The following is a 17,497-nucleotide window of genomic DNA, read 5'->3' as shown; positions in this document are numbered from 1 at the left end:
AGATGTAAAACGTATGTGGCATGGGTATTTGTGTTTGACTTATATACATGCATTGTGTGATGTACAACGTATGTGTCATACGTTGAAAGATATAAAACTTATGTGTCAAACGTTGAAAGATATAAAACGTATGTGTCGTGTGTTGTAAGATATAAAACGTATTTGTCGTATGTTGTAAAGATGTAAAACGTATGTGTCATGCGTTGTAAAGATGTAAAACACACTTGTCATGCGTTGTAGCTCCCAACGCATGTGTAATAGGTTATATATAGAATAGACATGCGTCGATAGAGATAAGGTTTACAGATTTGATGGAGATCAAACTAGGTAACTCTCCCTTGGCTTAAAGATGTTAACTCTTTCGGTATTAATGAATCTGTGATGATGTCATTATGCTGCCGAAATTTCTATCGAATTTATTTATCTATACTAAAGCTTCCGTCTTGAACGTTATAAGACACTAATCCATAGGATTACGATCCATTCCACGAATTTTCATTTTCTTATTCATTTTATGAAATTATTATATATCATACAACATGATCGTACACAAAAATGTAATGCTGATGGGATTGAAAAGTCTCGCCACCTAGTCACGTTTGATGTCTATACTCAAATTAAGAACAACTTGTTAACATCATAAAAAACGTGATGCTATTATAATGTCTAAGCTAAGTCTGGTATTTAAAGATTGACATAGAGATTTTCGGCGTGTATTACCATTTAAATGTAGGAGCTAACTTTCCTCTAGGTTTATCATACTTTTAGTTGATATTATCATCTATGTAGATATCAAGGCGTATTACCAAAAATGACATGATACATCTTGACGTAATATCGATGGTGGTCCAAACAAGGTATCGTGACACGTGTAGTTTTGAAACTCATTTTCATATAAATATTTATCCAACTTCAATATATTCTATCAATAAGATTCATAACCGTTTAAAAACAACCACAATCGGGAATATCGCATTTACAAAACACAATTTACAAGCGAATATGATTGAATTTGATAACAAGATGCAAGCTATTTCAATACATAGTTCAAACGTAGAACGTCTTCCACAATGAACAAATAAATTAAGCCTTCACTTTTACAGTCCATCCTTTTTTAATGTATCATAAGAAATTATGCATACATCACACATAACAAAGATAATCAAATAACTTCACTTTTACACTTAGTAAATTTAATGTATCATATGAAATCATACATTCATCACACATAACAAAGATAATCCAAAAAATACATCAAAATACTTTATAAACAATTATAATAAATAACATATTTTATAAAAAGCCATATTAGAGGCATCGTCAGTCTACTTTACAGCACGACAAACAAAAAAACTCCACTTTATAATAGCCTTACGACGAACCACCCCAATCCTTAATATTCGTCATTTCACCTCTAAACAACCCAATAATCATCACTAAAAACCAAAATCTTGCAACTACTACCCATTAAAACTATCATGTTCCTATACACTTTTTATTACTAACTTTATAAAATTAGTAAAACATGAAATAAAAAAATGGATTATTATTATGTGTGGATTGCGTGAATCAAAAGTCCTTTATAAAACCCAACACACCACACTACCCCCACCTCCAAAATAGGAGATGGTGACAGAACGAATGAGATAAGAGTGACAGTCACAGTTTCCTCTATATATATCTCCTGTATCTATACATATTCTGTGAGAGAAAACACACACACACACAAGATCAACCTCTTTCGCTTTTTCATTTTGTCCGTTTCCGCTCCTCCGGCCGACCATACACCGGTACAATGTCCGTCATCTCTTTCTCTCTACTCTCTCTACTTTCTCTCTCTCTCTCTCTCTCTCCATGTATGTATAATTGTTTCTATATGTTGTGTACTGTGTGATTGCTGTGTATATTGATCGATTTGATTGTTGATTTAGTATGATATTGTTAAGAAATTTGTGGATTTTACTTGATCGAGATGAAATTTTGTGTGAATTTTTAGGTTGTAATTTCATGATTTTTTTGCAAATGTAGCGGTTATTTTGGTGAAATTGGAGTTAATTTGTTGTAGTTTTTTGACCTAACGTCGTCGTTTAGTTGAATCCTAGTTATGTTTGAATTGTGTAATGTGATAACTTTTTTAGCTTTTTAATAATTGTTATGAAAAATAAAATAAAATAAAATTGAACTCTATTTGCTTGTGTTAGGTTTTAATAATTGTTGTGAAATTCTTTTTAGGTATTAGGTCTTTAATAATTGTTGTGAAAATTGAACTCTATTTGGTTGTGTTAGGTTTTTGGAAATTAATAGATTTTATTTCTTTTTTCTGTTTATTGATTTAAAGATGCTAAACTAGTTAGGGTTTTTTTTGATAGAAGTTTAATTTAATAACTGCAGCTTTTACTTGTTATGAAGATTTTGTTTGAACAATTTTTCTTTTAAAATGTAAAATGTTTTTATTTATTTATTTATATTTATATCTGTTCTTTAGTCAAAGATGAAAACAGGAAACTATTTGTAGTTGTATTAGTTTTTAATTCTGCACCTTAAGTGAAGGTGAAGAAGATGAAAAACAGGCAACTGTGTATACTGTTTATAGCTTTTCTATTTTTTAAGTAAAAAATAAATAAATAAATGTGAAATTTACCTTCATTTTCAAATACCAAGTTACATTTCATCTCAAGGATGGAAATTTAGTATTTCAAATTATTCTGTTTGACATCCCGCCTTTATTCGTTATATTACCAAGTATTAAGGGACCGGCATACATAAATTTGGCTAGACCGGAATGTGACATTTGTTTACTTTTACATCAAACAGAATATTATCTATTGCTTCTATGGTTATGAATTATAATCACTGGTGCATATGCTGTTAAACGGTATGCTAAGAAAGTTGTTTCGTTCTGTTTTCTTGCAGTTTCGTTGTCAAAGCTGATTACAAGTATTCTCTACAATGGATGGGAATGGGAACGGGAATGGGAATGGGAATCGACAACTGGAGGTCCATTACATAAACTCAGGATTCCCGTACAACGTCAATGATGGCTTCATGGACTTCTTTAATGGGGTTCCACACCAACCCGCACATTATGCTCATTCGGGACCCATCCATGATCAGGTTGTTTGATTACTCTTTATATGAAAATGTTCTGCATGTGATATTGATACAACGTTTCCTTGTACTATGTTTAGGAAAATGCATATTGGCAGATGAATATGAATTCGTACAAATACGGATTACCGGCTCATGGAAGTATACCTTATTATGATCCATATGAGGTTCATAATTATTTACCAAGAGTGGATATGAATCGAAGCGCATGGGAATATCCTGTAATGATGAATGTCACAGAACCAGCTTCTGTCGATGTGCAGCAATCTGCTGAGAATTCGGTGTCAAACATGCAAGTTATTCCCGAAGAATGTCAGTTCCTGCTTTTATATTTCCAGCTGCTAACATGATGCAATAGTTTTGATGTATGAATCATATTACGTTACTCATCGTATGTAAATATTTAGAGGTGCCCTTCATTAGAAACCGATTTTTAGTAGAGAACCACATATGCACTTATAAGTTTTATAATACATTATGTAGGCTAATCAAATATAGTAGGCAAGAGAAAGAAAGGCGGTTAAACAGTTTTATAATACTGAATCACTTCTAAGTTTTGAGTAGAGAATCACATAAACACTTAACGGTTATATAACCGGCTAACCGCCTTACGTATCACAGTTAAACGTACCATGGTTAAAAGTATTAGGTACAAGTGTTTATGTGGTTCTTGCAGTTTCTCTACTTAAAGTTGGTATTGTATTGAACGATCCTCTATATTTATGTGTGTACATTATATATAAACCAAAAGTAGTTACCCTTTAGGAAGTTAAGCTAGAGTTTGCTTGTAGCGTTTTATTTAATTTTTCAATATATCTTACTCCATATCAGCTTTAGTTGATGATTAGATTTACTTATACCATTTTTTCAATGTTGCAGGTAGTCCAAACGATGACAGTGCTTCTAGTTCTCCGGTATTATACTCTTTTTATCTGGGCCTTTATGAATTCTTTTGAGTCGATAATCAGGGTTGACAATTTGACCGGATTTATCTGTGATACACTAGTCGCATCAGAAAGCTAATACGTGTTTGTGCATCGCAGGTTGTTTGGCAGGATGATATCGATCCAGACAATATGACATACGAGGTTTGCTATTAAGCGTAGATGGATTAATGGCTATGTTACGCTTTTCTTTTCTTTAATTAAATATAACAAAAAAGGATATTAAATACCCTTATTCAATTTGTGCAGGAATTACTTGATTTAGGCGAGGCTATTGGGACCGAGAGCCGGGGTCTTTCTGAAGATCTTATTAATTCACTTCCAACTACAAGATATAAGTCGGGCGGTTTCTTTTTGAGAAAAAAATCTGGAGAGAGGTAAGATTCGTGTTAAAGTTATAATTATAAATTTATAACCATAACTGTCATTGTTACTTTTTTTTTTTATATTATTAAATTATTATATTATAATTTGATCATTAAATGAATTTGTGTAACAGGTGTGTGATTTGTCAAATGAGGTATAAGAGAGGGGACAAGCAAATCAATTTGCCATGCAAGCATGTTTATCATACCGAGTGTGGCTCCAAATGGCTCAGTATCAACAAGGTAAATTCGTTCTTTATCGGTAGTTGAGACAATCGGGTTGGGTTGGCGGGTTGAATTGATGAACGTGAACCGTGACCTATATATATCGTTTTCCTTTGAATAATAACGTGTGTTTCTTCTCACAGACGTGTCCTATTTGCAATGTGGAAGTGCTCGGGGAGGAATCAAATCAACATTAAACTCTCTATCCTTTTTCCGGAATTTTGTTTTTACTTATATAGAGGTAGTTGTTTGTTCTCAAATCATTATATGTTTTATAGGGCATGTCATTAGGTTTATAATGGTGAATATGAATTACTGGATTGGTTTTAGTCGTTTTCCGAGTTTTAATTTTTCTTTTTCTAAGGTGGTGGAATGGACCAACGTTTACCTTTGATTTATATGACAGTCGACAACCCCGAAAGAATTCTTTTTTTAGCCATTCGATGTTCATGTTATGGTTCGGTAGGTTTTTACTGGCTAAACCGAACCGTCTGGGTTAGCTGGTCAAGCCTGTTAGGTTTTGATTGTTTGGGCTTTTTAGAAAAAAATAATGAAATCATACGTTAGATCTTTCATAGTCCACTAAAATAGTGGTATTTGGTCTAAAAAAAGACCAAAATTATACTGGAAAAAAATTAAAGCATCAAAAAGTTGAACTAATAATCGATATGATAATAGCTAAGAATACTTGTTTGTTCATAGCGGTTAGATATTGAAAAACAAGTTGCTTGTTTTATAATTTAAAGTTACGAGCAAAGTACAATTTCCGTCTATCCATGTGGTTTACACTCATTCTCTCATATTGTCCTTGTTTTGAATCAATTGGAATCAACTGTTAGTTGACCGGAGCATGGATGTTTTTTACCATATAATTTCAAGGGCATTTTCATCAATTCACTATTTACAAGTCCTAAAGCAGGTTTCATCATCTTCAAAACCTCAAATTGCACTATTCACTCCTTCCATCTTCTCCAACACGCCCAAATAGTGAATTGCACCATTAAGAGTTTAACTTGCACTTAGGCTATAGCCTAATGATCAAAAAGAATTATCTCTTGTGTGAGATCAAGGTTGAATCCTTGAGAGGTGTAAGTATGTACGGGGAAAAAAAATAGTCTTTCAAAAAAAAAAAAAAGAGTTTAACTTGCAGCCTCTAATGGCCAACAACACTTTCGCTTGCAAACTCTTCCTCAAGACCTCCAAATTTGTCCAAAACTGAACCAATATTTTGACCTAATTGTTGAATCAAACACTTTGGAGATCTATCTTATCTTAAGTTACGAAAACATGATGCGAGAACAAGACGATTACGTACACGAAAAACAGACTCCAATGCTACAACTCTCAGATTTTAATCACAAAGCAATAGACCTAACAGTCGAGTGTAAACCTCTTCAGTAAGTTTCCGCAACCGAAGATCATAAAATCACAGTAAGAACAGGTAGATCTGAGTGTTCAACTGTTCATTTAACAATTTGTGTGCTTCCTTATTGAATTAAAATGATGTGAAATTGTATATCGAACATCGATTTGAATCAAGTACGCTGTGGAGTTCAATCGCGCACACAATAACCGTTGTGATCAGATCTGAAGTGCTTTCGCTCCCGTGAAGCGTGTCAAAGTTAGGTTGGATCGAAGGTGTTGAAGAAGACAAAGACTATAAAGAGGAGAAGACTTTTTTGTTGCAAATTCAGTCCCTCAGGGGTATTATGGTCTTTAACCATAATACTAACGATTCACTAACGAACGTTTCATAGAAGTACTTGATTGATTCCAACTGACAACCACATGAATTGAAATGCCTTTTTTTTTCAAAATAGGCACTATATGTGAGAATGTGTATAAATCACAGGGACGGAAATTGTACTTTACTCTTAAAGTTATTTTTTAAAAATCCCGATTGGCTCCAAACTTTGAAACCTGGTTTTTCAAATCGTAAACTAAACAATATTACTCCTAACTTAGCTGAACATGCCAATTTAGCTTGGTTTGTGTGATACATTCTATCTTACAATGTTTTCTTGTTTTGTTCTTTTTGTGCACAAAGCTATGATTCTATGATTGTCTAGTTCTCTAAGGAAGATTTGAATGTTGTTTATGTTTTAGAAGTCTACTAAATATAAAAATATATTAACAGAGTTTTCATCCTCATTTGTGGGGACATGTTATGGAAGTAGCCTACACTAATCTTCTTTGGATTGCGAGTGCATGGCTAAATAGTTTCGAGGTGGTCAAGTGGTCCATTTTGACCATGCCACAAGTTATAAGAAATGTAATAAAACATTTTGGTATATAACTTTTATATGACAAAGAGTCAAGTAAATAAATTATAAAAATAATTAAAAAAACAATATATATCTAATCTGATAAAGCATTTCACTAAAAGTCATGTGACATTGTTCTAAGACATCAACTCCATCAAAATACCATGTGATAATTTCTCATACTATCTCAACCATAGTAACAAATAATAAGTAAATTAATATAATGATTACAGTAGAAACTCTATAAAATAATACACTTGGAACCACCAAAATTTATTAATTAATATTTTATTAATTTATAGTAGAATACTTAGTTTACAAACACCTTTCAAGCTTCCACTTAATTATTGTATGCAATGCATGTATATCAAATGAAGTAACGGCCCAATTTGAGCTATGAGAAAATAACAACAGAAGTTCTTACCATGCTAAGGAAAATTAGAGACGAGATTCAAGAGGAAATTGATTTCAACAAAAAACAAAAGACAATTGAGTCATTTTTCAAGAAACCTTCATAAATCATTCATGTAATATGCTATATATAAGGAATTATTAACTTGTATTTTATATGGGGTCTAAAGAAATTATCAAAAATGTATTATCTTATAATTTTAGCGAATTATTAATTTAGCACCCTATCCCCGAGTCGGGACCGGCAAAAAATATTATCTTAGAGATTTATTAAATAATCGAGTATTAATTTATCGAGTTTCTACTGTATTATTCATCTTAATAAATAATTCTAAATAAACCTTTTATTCCTTAAAAGAATTTGATATACCATGATACTTGGCTTAATAAATTATGCTATACGATACATAGATAAAAATATAAGAATTACTTAATCCTTGAATATACCGATTTTACATATTAGGGATCAAGATTATCTTCGTCTCTATGACATACGATAAAGGGTCATTATATATATTTTTAATATGTCTGTATTTAATATGAATATCTTTTAGAAATTAAAAACTTTTAAAAGTTAGTTTATTATTATCTATCACAAAACTATTATTATTAATATCTCTAATTTAATTATTTATGCATTATAATAATGACTTTATCTGTTAATATAACACCTTATTAAGATTAACCACATATATTTCTAAAACCAAATGATTTAAACTATTAATTATTGATAAAGATGGTAAAGTTACAAATAAAACATCAAATCTATTTTTTTAACTTTTAATATTGAATTCCAATTATTGGTACGTGTCACTCTCTCCTTTAATCTTACAATTTAGACTTACATCTTATTTAAAATATTTTTTAATCTTTATCCTTACTAATATAATAAATTTAATTTAAATATGTTAATAACCAGATTAGGATGCACTATTTAATTAATTTTATTAGATAAATACAATGTATTTTATTAAATATTATCGTAAAATAAAAAATACGATATCTGTTTTACTAACCATCCTTCTATTAATACTAATCGGAAAAACGCAATAATTAGATTATACCATTATTACACATTTTTTTAACTCTGTCATCAAGATATATATAAGTATGATTTATATTTTTTTTTATATTTTACGTGTGTGATACACAGGTTTGTAACACTTATAAATTTACATATTGTTCAATCTAAGTTTTTTTTTATATTTAATCCGTATAATATACGGGTTTATAAGCTAATTTTTGCGTGTATATATATATTATTTTCACATTAACCTAACTTAATATTGATATATTAAAGACTCGATTGTTGTCTACCTTCATCTCTCAGAATCTACTCGATTCAACCACTATCATCAGTATTTTGAAATAGTAAAGTGTGATGAATGGGGAGCATAGCAATTTGCTTAACAACGATGATTTTTTAAAAGAGTAGGTTGTAAAACGAGTAAAGACGACACCTTTATTTATTTAAGATAGATGTTATTCAACATAAAATCTTGTTAACTCAAACCTTTATTTTAATATGATAGGCCAGTCAATTATTACACATCCCACAATCTGTATCACAAACGTCGTGATTGGTTATTATGTCACGTAACACACAATAATGTATGTCTACTCATTACTCAAACTACAACTCCTAAGGGTACCCGGGGTACCCACCGAAACCCCCATCGGGGACCCCTCTTGCCGAGCGGGATGGCACCGCCGTTAAATCGGTGAGGTAGAGAGAGGGAGGAAACCGGTGGGGAGCTACCGAAGAGAGGGGGAGGAGAGAGGGAGGAGAGAGGGATGAGGGACCAATCAAAAGTTTCCTTTTTTTTTTTTTTTTTTTTTTTTTTTTAAAAACCAATTCACCTAAGAGGGGAGTGCCGCCATCAATTTAGGGTGTTAGGGGAGTTTAAGAGGGGAGTTGACGTGGCACACGAGGATTGGTTGGGCGTAAGAGAGGGGACTCACCTCTTAGGTGAGCACCCCTTACACCCTAATGACAAAGTCTACTTATCAATTTGGAGATAAGGTTTTCAGAAAATCTCGAAAGCTTGAATACTCTCTCACACCTTTCTTATTTGTCTTTGACGTAAATGTTTTTTTTTAACGGCAAGGAATGACGTGTCAACCACCGTGACACCGGACGCTGTGGTCAAGGTCGACTACTCGACCGTCGCCAGCCTCTTGGCTCTCCCATATGCGCGAAAACCTGACATCCACCCGCCTGAAGGCATGACAGTGGAATAATCAGTAAAACCTCGCCTCCCATCCAAGACGAACCGGCGCCACCCGTATTCGCCCTTCACCTGGATGCCGCAGAAAATAATGGGGAGAGTGGGAGTCGAACCACTCCACCACTACCCCATTGGCGTCTTTGATGTCAAGTTATATTGCAAAAATACCAACCTTGTAACACCTAATTGGCAAGATTTACAAGTTAATTGATACACATAATTGGAAACTAATCCGGTGGTAGTCGCAAAAGGACAGCTTCATAAAGTCATTTAAACGATTAGGGGGTTAGATAACGTGTAAAGCAGACCACGTGCGTTTGGTAACAACAATTTGCTAACATGTGAAGGTGGCTACATGTATTTGGTAAAGAATTAAAACATATTTGTGGTTATTTGAGATGGTTTATTCCTCTTATGAACACATCATCCTCATATTCACCGATCATATAAAATCTACCTATAATGTTAGGTCAAAATCAAAATGCCTAAAACAACAAAATCATATCAACACTAAATAAACAAAAAAAAATCAAATGCAATGGAGGGAAAAAGATGTTTTGAGGGTTATATAGCAATAAAAAGTGAAGGTGACATGTCAACGGCGACAACGATAATTACCAACAATGAGTAACAAAGGGGTGATGATGGTCGTGTCATGGAGAAGACAAATAATTTGGGGAAGAACAAGGCAATGGCATATCTAACATGTTTCAGTTAAAGAAGACAACAAGGAAAACGGTTATGAGACGGATAAACAACAATAGTTTCTTTATTTGTTTACATAACATTAATAGTAATAATGCGCTACTGCTACTACTATAAGGGGATCCCTTGTCTCCTTTCATTGTCCTAATGGAAGCACTTTCATGTTTCTTTCAAAACTCCGTTGATGCCAGAAATTTGAAAGGTGTAGCATTACCCAAATAATGGAGGTCCTGCCTGGTCGCATCTAATATTTGCAGATAATATTATGTTGATGGGAGAGTGATCAACAAATAATATTTGTAATATTGGGAGATTACTTCGGCTTTTCTTTTTAGTCTTGGGTCTAAAGATTAACACTCATAAAACTCACATTTCACCTTTACAAGGTGAGTGTATTGGAGGTCGAGGTACTAGAAGATGGTACGAATCTTAAAGTGCAGGTCCTTTCCATTCACCTACATAGGGTTGGAAGTGGGAGGCAACATGAATCTTACATCTAGGTGGGAGGCAACACGAATCTGTCACACCCCAACCGATGGCGGAAACATCGGAGTGAGACAAAAACGAGATTGCAAGAGACTTCATAACATTATTTTGCGACAAGTATTTAATAAATAATATTTCATTTGATTTCTAAAACCAAATACATCGTTTGGAAACAAAGTACAACAACATAAGCAAAGAAACAAAATACAACATAAATTCTAAATTAAAAAAAAGGGTTTCTAGTTCATCCTAGTAGATTCTGTTCGTCTTCATCATCATCAATTTCTTGCAACATGTATTAAAGTATAGATCAATACAAAAAGTATTGGCGAGTATACAAGTTTATGTACTAGCATAGGTATAAAACTTTAAACGAATCCACATGGCAAATGGTTATCTAGAACAAACGTATAATACTAGTATGCAACTATAAATGTCAACCTAAAGATTCCCGCTAGTGTAATCTTATTGTAGCAACGATAAGACCGTTTTGTTTAACTTAACATGACAAGAATACGGGCGGTGCGTTTAACATGTTAAGGGAGGCTTGTACGAAGTTAATGACAAGTATAAAGCATAATAATAGTCTAGCATATACGAATTCAAGCATAACGTATTAAGCATGTATATTGGATTGTTTATTTGTGTTTTAAGCACAAAGTATGTGATTGAGCGATTTTCATAATGTATACATATAACACCCAACATGTACACTCACGGTTTTGCAAGCTTTCTGAGTTAAACCGCGAAATTGATAAGTTGTTGAGATTAGAACACCGAAGTTACCCTACATGGGGGAAACGAAGGTGTATGGGTATTCGGAGTTTGTGGAAGATTCGGATTCGAAATTTAAGTATATAAAAGTATAAGTACATGAAAGTATATCTTGTCTAAATACTCCTTTTGACACTAAGTTCGTATGTGATTTCATGGGTCCTAATTTGCCCATTATAATCAAAACCGAGGAGTTTAGAATAAAGACAAGTAACCTATGTTTATGACATATAACTATAGTCCGGTTAATATCACAAATTCGGTTAAATATATATACATTATATAGTATATAGTATATAGTATAAGTTAATATTTGTCCATCATATAATATCATAAAATTTATGTAAGTCAAGCATAGAGGTATGATATACCTCAATGTATGATTCACCAAAGCACAAAGTTTACCAACATAGTTGGTAAACCCGGTTGGTCATGAATGAGAATAAAATAAGGACTAACTAGTTCATCAAGTAGCCAAGTAAGATCAACCCGGGGGTTTCATACCCATCATTGAAAATTGGAGATGCGGCAAGGTTGTGTTACTTTAGGACTAGGAAACTACTTGGAATATCATGATAAAACATCAAGTGAGGTGGTGGACTCAGTTTGGATAGCCAAGGCTTCCATGTTTCACACCTTTACCAAAACACAAGTCTTGCCACATGAACTATGGTAGACTTGGATGGTTTCATCACTTGTGGGTTGTCTAAACCCTAACAAAACCGAAAGCTTATGAGGTTTTTGGACCTCTCAACTTATGAGAATCAACCTTAAACAAGTCCTATAATCATAGATGAGATTAGAGATAAGTTAGGCACAAGATTCACATGAAAAAGTAAAGTTTATAAAGATTTACATAAAGTTCTTCCAAAACAGAAAGTTTGGACCTTAAAATGGTGATGTTCCACATTAGTTTACCATTGTAAACTTGTGGAAACACTCCTAGAGGTGTTCCAAGCTTTGTAGTGGAAGAAAAGATGAAGAAATGAAGAAGAAAAGTGAGATTAAGCTCACTTTTGCACTTAGAGGATTTTGCTTCAAACTTGAATTCCCAGTTGATTTGAGAGTATTTTGAGAGTGTAGAGGAGTTTGGAAAGTGAAAATGGTGAGATGGAGGCTTGTTCATATAGATATGAGGTAGGGTTTGTGTTAAATGGAGGTTTAAAGGTGATTGGGGAGGAAAATAATGGCCAATTCATGCTCAAGAAACAACTTGCTGCGGATCAAGGCCTCTGGTGGCCTGCGAAAGAAAAGGGGGAAATGGCTCGTGGCTCGCCGCGCCCCTTGGTTCCAGCAACTTTGTTTTATTTACATTTTGGCCCCTGAACTTCCATTTGTTATCATTTTATGCAATAACTTTGTATTTTGACATGTTTTTAAGCATAGAAAGTGTATGTAAGTATAATTTGAGTATCGTGAACATATGTATGAATAATTACACATATAACAAGTGTCGGTTTGCAAGTAAACACGTATTTAATTGATTGATTAAACGAATAACAAATATGTAAAAAAACATGAATTTCATTATGATCAAAGTATCAAATTACCAAACTGGAAATGGAATATGAACATGATATGAATACAAGTTTCTATAAATAGAAATACAATTACACTTTCTAAATAAGGAAAGTACAAAATGTGAAGCGTTACATCAACCACCACAGTCAATTCTTCCACATTCGCCTCTTCTAAAACATCTTCAAACCTTTCTTCGACCATTTCAGCTATGAACGCTTGTGAGATGATAGCACCAGTTGTATCTTCCAATACAAGACCCCAATCATGTGGCTCACTAATGGCTTGAAGTAGTTGCACTGCCAATGCATTGTGTGGAGAAGGAGTGAGATTATCTGATGAGGCTGACTGAGGAGTGGCTGGTGTTGTATTGGATGGGGCTGGGCTGTTATTGTTAGATCTTGATGAGCTTCCGTGAACATTGTTACCTTCTCTATTCTGTTTTTCGCATTCTGGTTTGCGACATTCTCTCGCATAATGACTATAGATACCACAATTATAACACTTTACTTTGTTCATATCTATGCCCATGCGTGTCTTTGTGTTACCACCAATAAAACTCTTTCAAGTTTGTTGAAGAAATTTCTGTCACACCCCGATATTTCCACGTATTACCGATGGGCCCGGTGGGGAGTATCATGACGTAGTTGATATCATCATAGACAATTTATCACAGTTTAATACACAGCGGAAGTCGAAAGATAAATCACATTACAAACCGAATTAAAAGTAATATCAAAGTATTACAAACGGATTGTAAAGGATCCACAGGCGGATCAAAGGTAAATAGGGTCATTGTTCAATAGATTATAACATCTAAGCTTGCAATTTAGTGATGCTAGGAGTAGCCAGCCTATTCCGTTTAGTACCTGCACTTAGCCTTTTTGGAAAATACGTCAGTTTACACTGGTAAATACAATTAACCAACTCATTTTGAAAAGAGTTTAAGAAAATTGATTTGAATGCACAAGGCACAAAAGTTCTTTTATAACTTTGGATAATTATTTATATATAAACTTGTAAAAGAATTACATGTTTGTTATGCATTCAGTAGCCCGGGCTGAATACCGGGTTAAAGATTAATAGACACACCACATGATATAGTCCCGCGGCGAGTTATTCTCAAACGGCGGTTATACCTTTTTATATATATGCACTGGCAGGTGTATGCCTATACCTCGTGCTTAGGTCATGGCCATTTCAATGAATGATGCCAAGGATATCCGGGACATGGTCATTAACCCCCCAAAGGCTTTAAGCAAACAAAACAGTTTAAAGGGGTCTTCTCGATAAATTAACCTTCATATGATTAAAAATTCAATGCCCGACCAAGCGGTATTTTATATACCGTACCCCAAGCCCGTATAAGGGAAAATAAGTTAAAAGTATTTACCTGAGGAAATTATTCAATTTATCCCAGCCGTATTCAATTGGAAAATGCAGATATCTTTTACTGGGCTCCTAAATCTGGAACGAAGGTTTTTAATAACCTATTAGATTCCTAACGGGTCTTAATTAAGTCTAAACTTAGACCGGTTAGTTTTAAAAGAAGATACACGGTTCAAAACGCAAGATTAAGCGAAGACCGGATTAGAATGTGGTTTAGACCCGACAAGTTTGTATACTTGTATAATATGGGTAAACTAAACACATTCTGGATTTTGAGACAAAAATGATAAGGTTTGACCCGTTTCGGCTAATTTATGCAAACTAGTTACATAAACCGCACCGAACGCGAAAAATGCGTAACGGGTAACCAAAAGTGTCATGAACAGGTTTCCTAAGTTATAAGCCTTAATTATGTTGTGATATCAGTAGGATACCTTCCATTATGCCCAAAACGAATTTAAACTCAAATTATACCCCGAAGAGGTATTTTAGTCATTTTAAAGCTTACAAAAGAGTTTAAATATAAATCTGAGTTTCAGGTCTGATATAATCAGTAAAAATATGTATTTTTATAAGTCATAACTGTAGGTTATAGCATATATGTGGAATTTATCTTTTATAACCAAACTATGCACCGTAGGGGCATTTTGGTAATTTCACATAAGCTTTAAAGGTCAAAATTAGAATTCTGAGTTTAAAACTTTGGCTTACTGTTTAATTACATATATTAACCTAAAACATCAGTTGGTAATAAGTTTTATGTGCCAAAAATAGTTTTAACTCATACTATGCGCTTAAAACGCGTAAAAGTCGGTTTTAACTCATACTTGTGGGTTGTCTAAACCCTAACAAAACCGAAAGTTTATGAGGATTTTGGACCTCTCAACTTATGAGAATCAACCTTAAACAAGTCCTATAATCATAGATGATATAAGAGATAAGTTAGGCACAAGATTCACATGAAAAAGTAAAGTTTATAAAGATTTACATAAAGTTCTTCCAAAACAGAAAGTTTGGACCTTAAAATGGTGATGTTCCACATTAGTTTACCATTGTAAACTTGTGGAAACACTCCTAGAGGTGTTCCAAGCTTTGTAGTGGAAGAAAAGATGAAGAAATGAAGAAGAAAAGTGAGATTAAGCTCACTTTTGCACTTAGAGGATTTAACTCATACTATGCGCTTAAAACGCGTAAAAGTCGGTTTTAAGCGATTTTCAGGTTAAAATAGGAAATCTAAGTTTTTGGTCAGTTTATAAAGTTCAAAATGTTTTAGTTATTATATAAAATCAGTAGCAAAAAGTTTGGTGTCAAAATATTATGTAAAACTCATTTTATTCAAGAAAAGGGTATAACCGACAATTACCGAATCAAAGCTATAACCCTATGTTATGCTCAGCCTAAAAATAAATAAAAATCTTTAAAAATCCCAAAATATTATATTACATAGTGGGTAAAAAGATTGGTGTCAAAATTTGGGTTTAGATAGGCTACATGCTAATAATGTCGTTTAATTAATAAAAAGCTTTCAATTTACGCTATTGAGCATAACTCCTAATCTAGACCTCAAACTGATGTCAAATTTTTTGGACAAGTTTATAAATCAGTAATAAAGGTTATTGTCCTCTCATATTTTCAAAAATCTCGTTTTAAGGTCAAAAGGGCATAATGGTCAATATTTAGGCATATAACGAAAACATGCATATGAATCGGATAACTAAGGAACCAAGTTGTATATCCTAAGAGGGTTACACTAACCTATAACCTGGTCCTAATAGAGCACTAAGGCATTTCTAAAATATGCTACATTGGGTCAGAACTGAAAGTCAAAGCAAAAGTCTACTTTTGCGACTTTCGGTTCCGAACCGAGCTTAAACTGAAAATTGTGGGGTTGAACATGCTTAGTCATGTTCTTACATTAATTACCAAGTTATATGAGTGATAAAACAGGTTTCATGGCTTCTACATTGCTAATTATGTGTTTATTTGAAAATTAACTTTCTGTTGACTTTTTTACAATCAAGTTTGACCCGACATTTGACCTAGTTAGAGTGGAAATCAGAGGGTGCCCTTTTAAGGGTTTATTACCCACATAATTACCAACTCATAGGTACCTTCAATTCGAGAATTGACTGGACCATTAGTGATTAATCACTAAGTCAAACCTTAATTACGACGGTTTTGACTTTAGGCCATTAAACTAATAAAACATGATTAAGAGAGGTTAAGGATGCTTACTGAAGTACTTAGTACGACTAATGATCCTTAGGGATTGGTCTTGAGCTCCAGGAGACTCCAGAATTTGAGTTAGAATGATTTCCCAAATGTATGCAAAAGATGTTGCAACTAAGGGTGCTTATATAGTGATTTTGATTGAACAAGATGATGCCAACAAGGTCTAGGATTGATCCCAGATGAGTCCAAGTGCCCCTAAGCATGAAATACCATAAAACAAGCCCCTAGAATCGAATACAAGGCTTCTAAGGCGGTGCAACATGCTGTACTCACAGCTGTGCATGAAATCTGCCCAGTTCAAGCCGTCGCGTCACGCGACGGCAGAAGGTGAAGGTGGTGGCGCAGCGCCAGCATGTAGGTAACCAACCAAACAAGTTTAAAACTTGGCAGTTTTGACCCATGGACCTTTAAAACCTCAAATCTTTCATTTTAGCACAAATAACCCATGAAATTTATATTTTTGTGATCCATGATGTATAACCAAACATCGTTAGGTCTGGTTTCGTTAAACGATAACCGAAAACACAAGTTTTGCCTCGTTGATGCTTTTAACCCCTTAATTACGAAAGTTAACGTATTTATCTCATACGATATCGAAACCTTGTGGAATTTTTATCACTTATTCTTGGGAATATAATTAATTGTTACAAGGCTCCGGGTTCACTAAAAGGTCACTCAGAGGTATAACTTAAACATGTTGACACATTTAACCCTCGCGTCTTGTAAACTTTCACTTTCTTCCACAAACGGTTTCATACGCTTCATGATTCGTTCGTTTAAGGGTATAAACATCGTGTAGGGTTATTGAAAGGCAAAATTATCAAATGTTGACACTTTGAATCCTTCTA

The 17,497-nt window shown here is 33.7% G+C and overlaps 1 protein-coding gene across 2 annotated transcripts; it reads left to right on the top strand.

Moving 5' to 3' along the window:
* Positions 1–1,615: 1,615 nt before the first annotated feature.
* LOC110872606 (E3 ubiquitin-protein ligase BIG BROTHER) lies at positions 1,616–5,063 on the top strand. Of its 2 annotated transcripts, none has more exons than XM_022121437.2 (8): positions 1,616–1,790; positions 2,914–3,114; positions 3,189–3,420; positions 3,988–4,022; positions 4,152–4,196; positions 4,302–4,429; positions 4,552–4,660; positions 4,786–4,975. In XM_022121437.2, exons 2-8 carry the CDS (start codon positions 2,950–2,952, stop codon positions 4,837–4,839), a joined length of 768 nt encoding a protein of 255 aa, XP_021977129.1. In that variant the 5' UTR covers positions 1,616–1,790; positions 2,914–2,949; the 3' UTR covers positions 4,840–4,975. The 2 variants fall into 2 exon arrangements, with proteins under 2 accessions (XP_021977129.1, XP_021977122.1); XM_022121430.2 differs by having other exon boundaries at positions 1,617–1,797; positions 4,786–5,063.
* Positions 5,064–17,497: the final 12,434 nt, after the last annotated feature.

The sequence above is a fragment of the Helianthus annuus genome, chromosome 1 (assembly GCF_002127325.2).
Source record: "Helianthus annuus cultivar XRQ/B chromosome 1, HanXRQr2.0-SUNRISE, whole genome shotgun sequence".
NCBI classification, from domain to species: Eukaryota; Viridiplantae; Streptophyta; class Magnoliopsida; order Asterales; family Asteraceae; genus Helianthus; species Helianthus annuus.
Note: the sequence above shows the minus strand (reverse complement) of the source record. Positions and strands in the feature narration are given on the sequence as shown.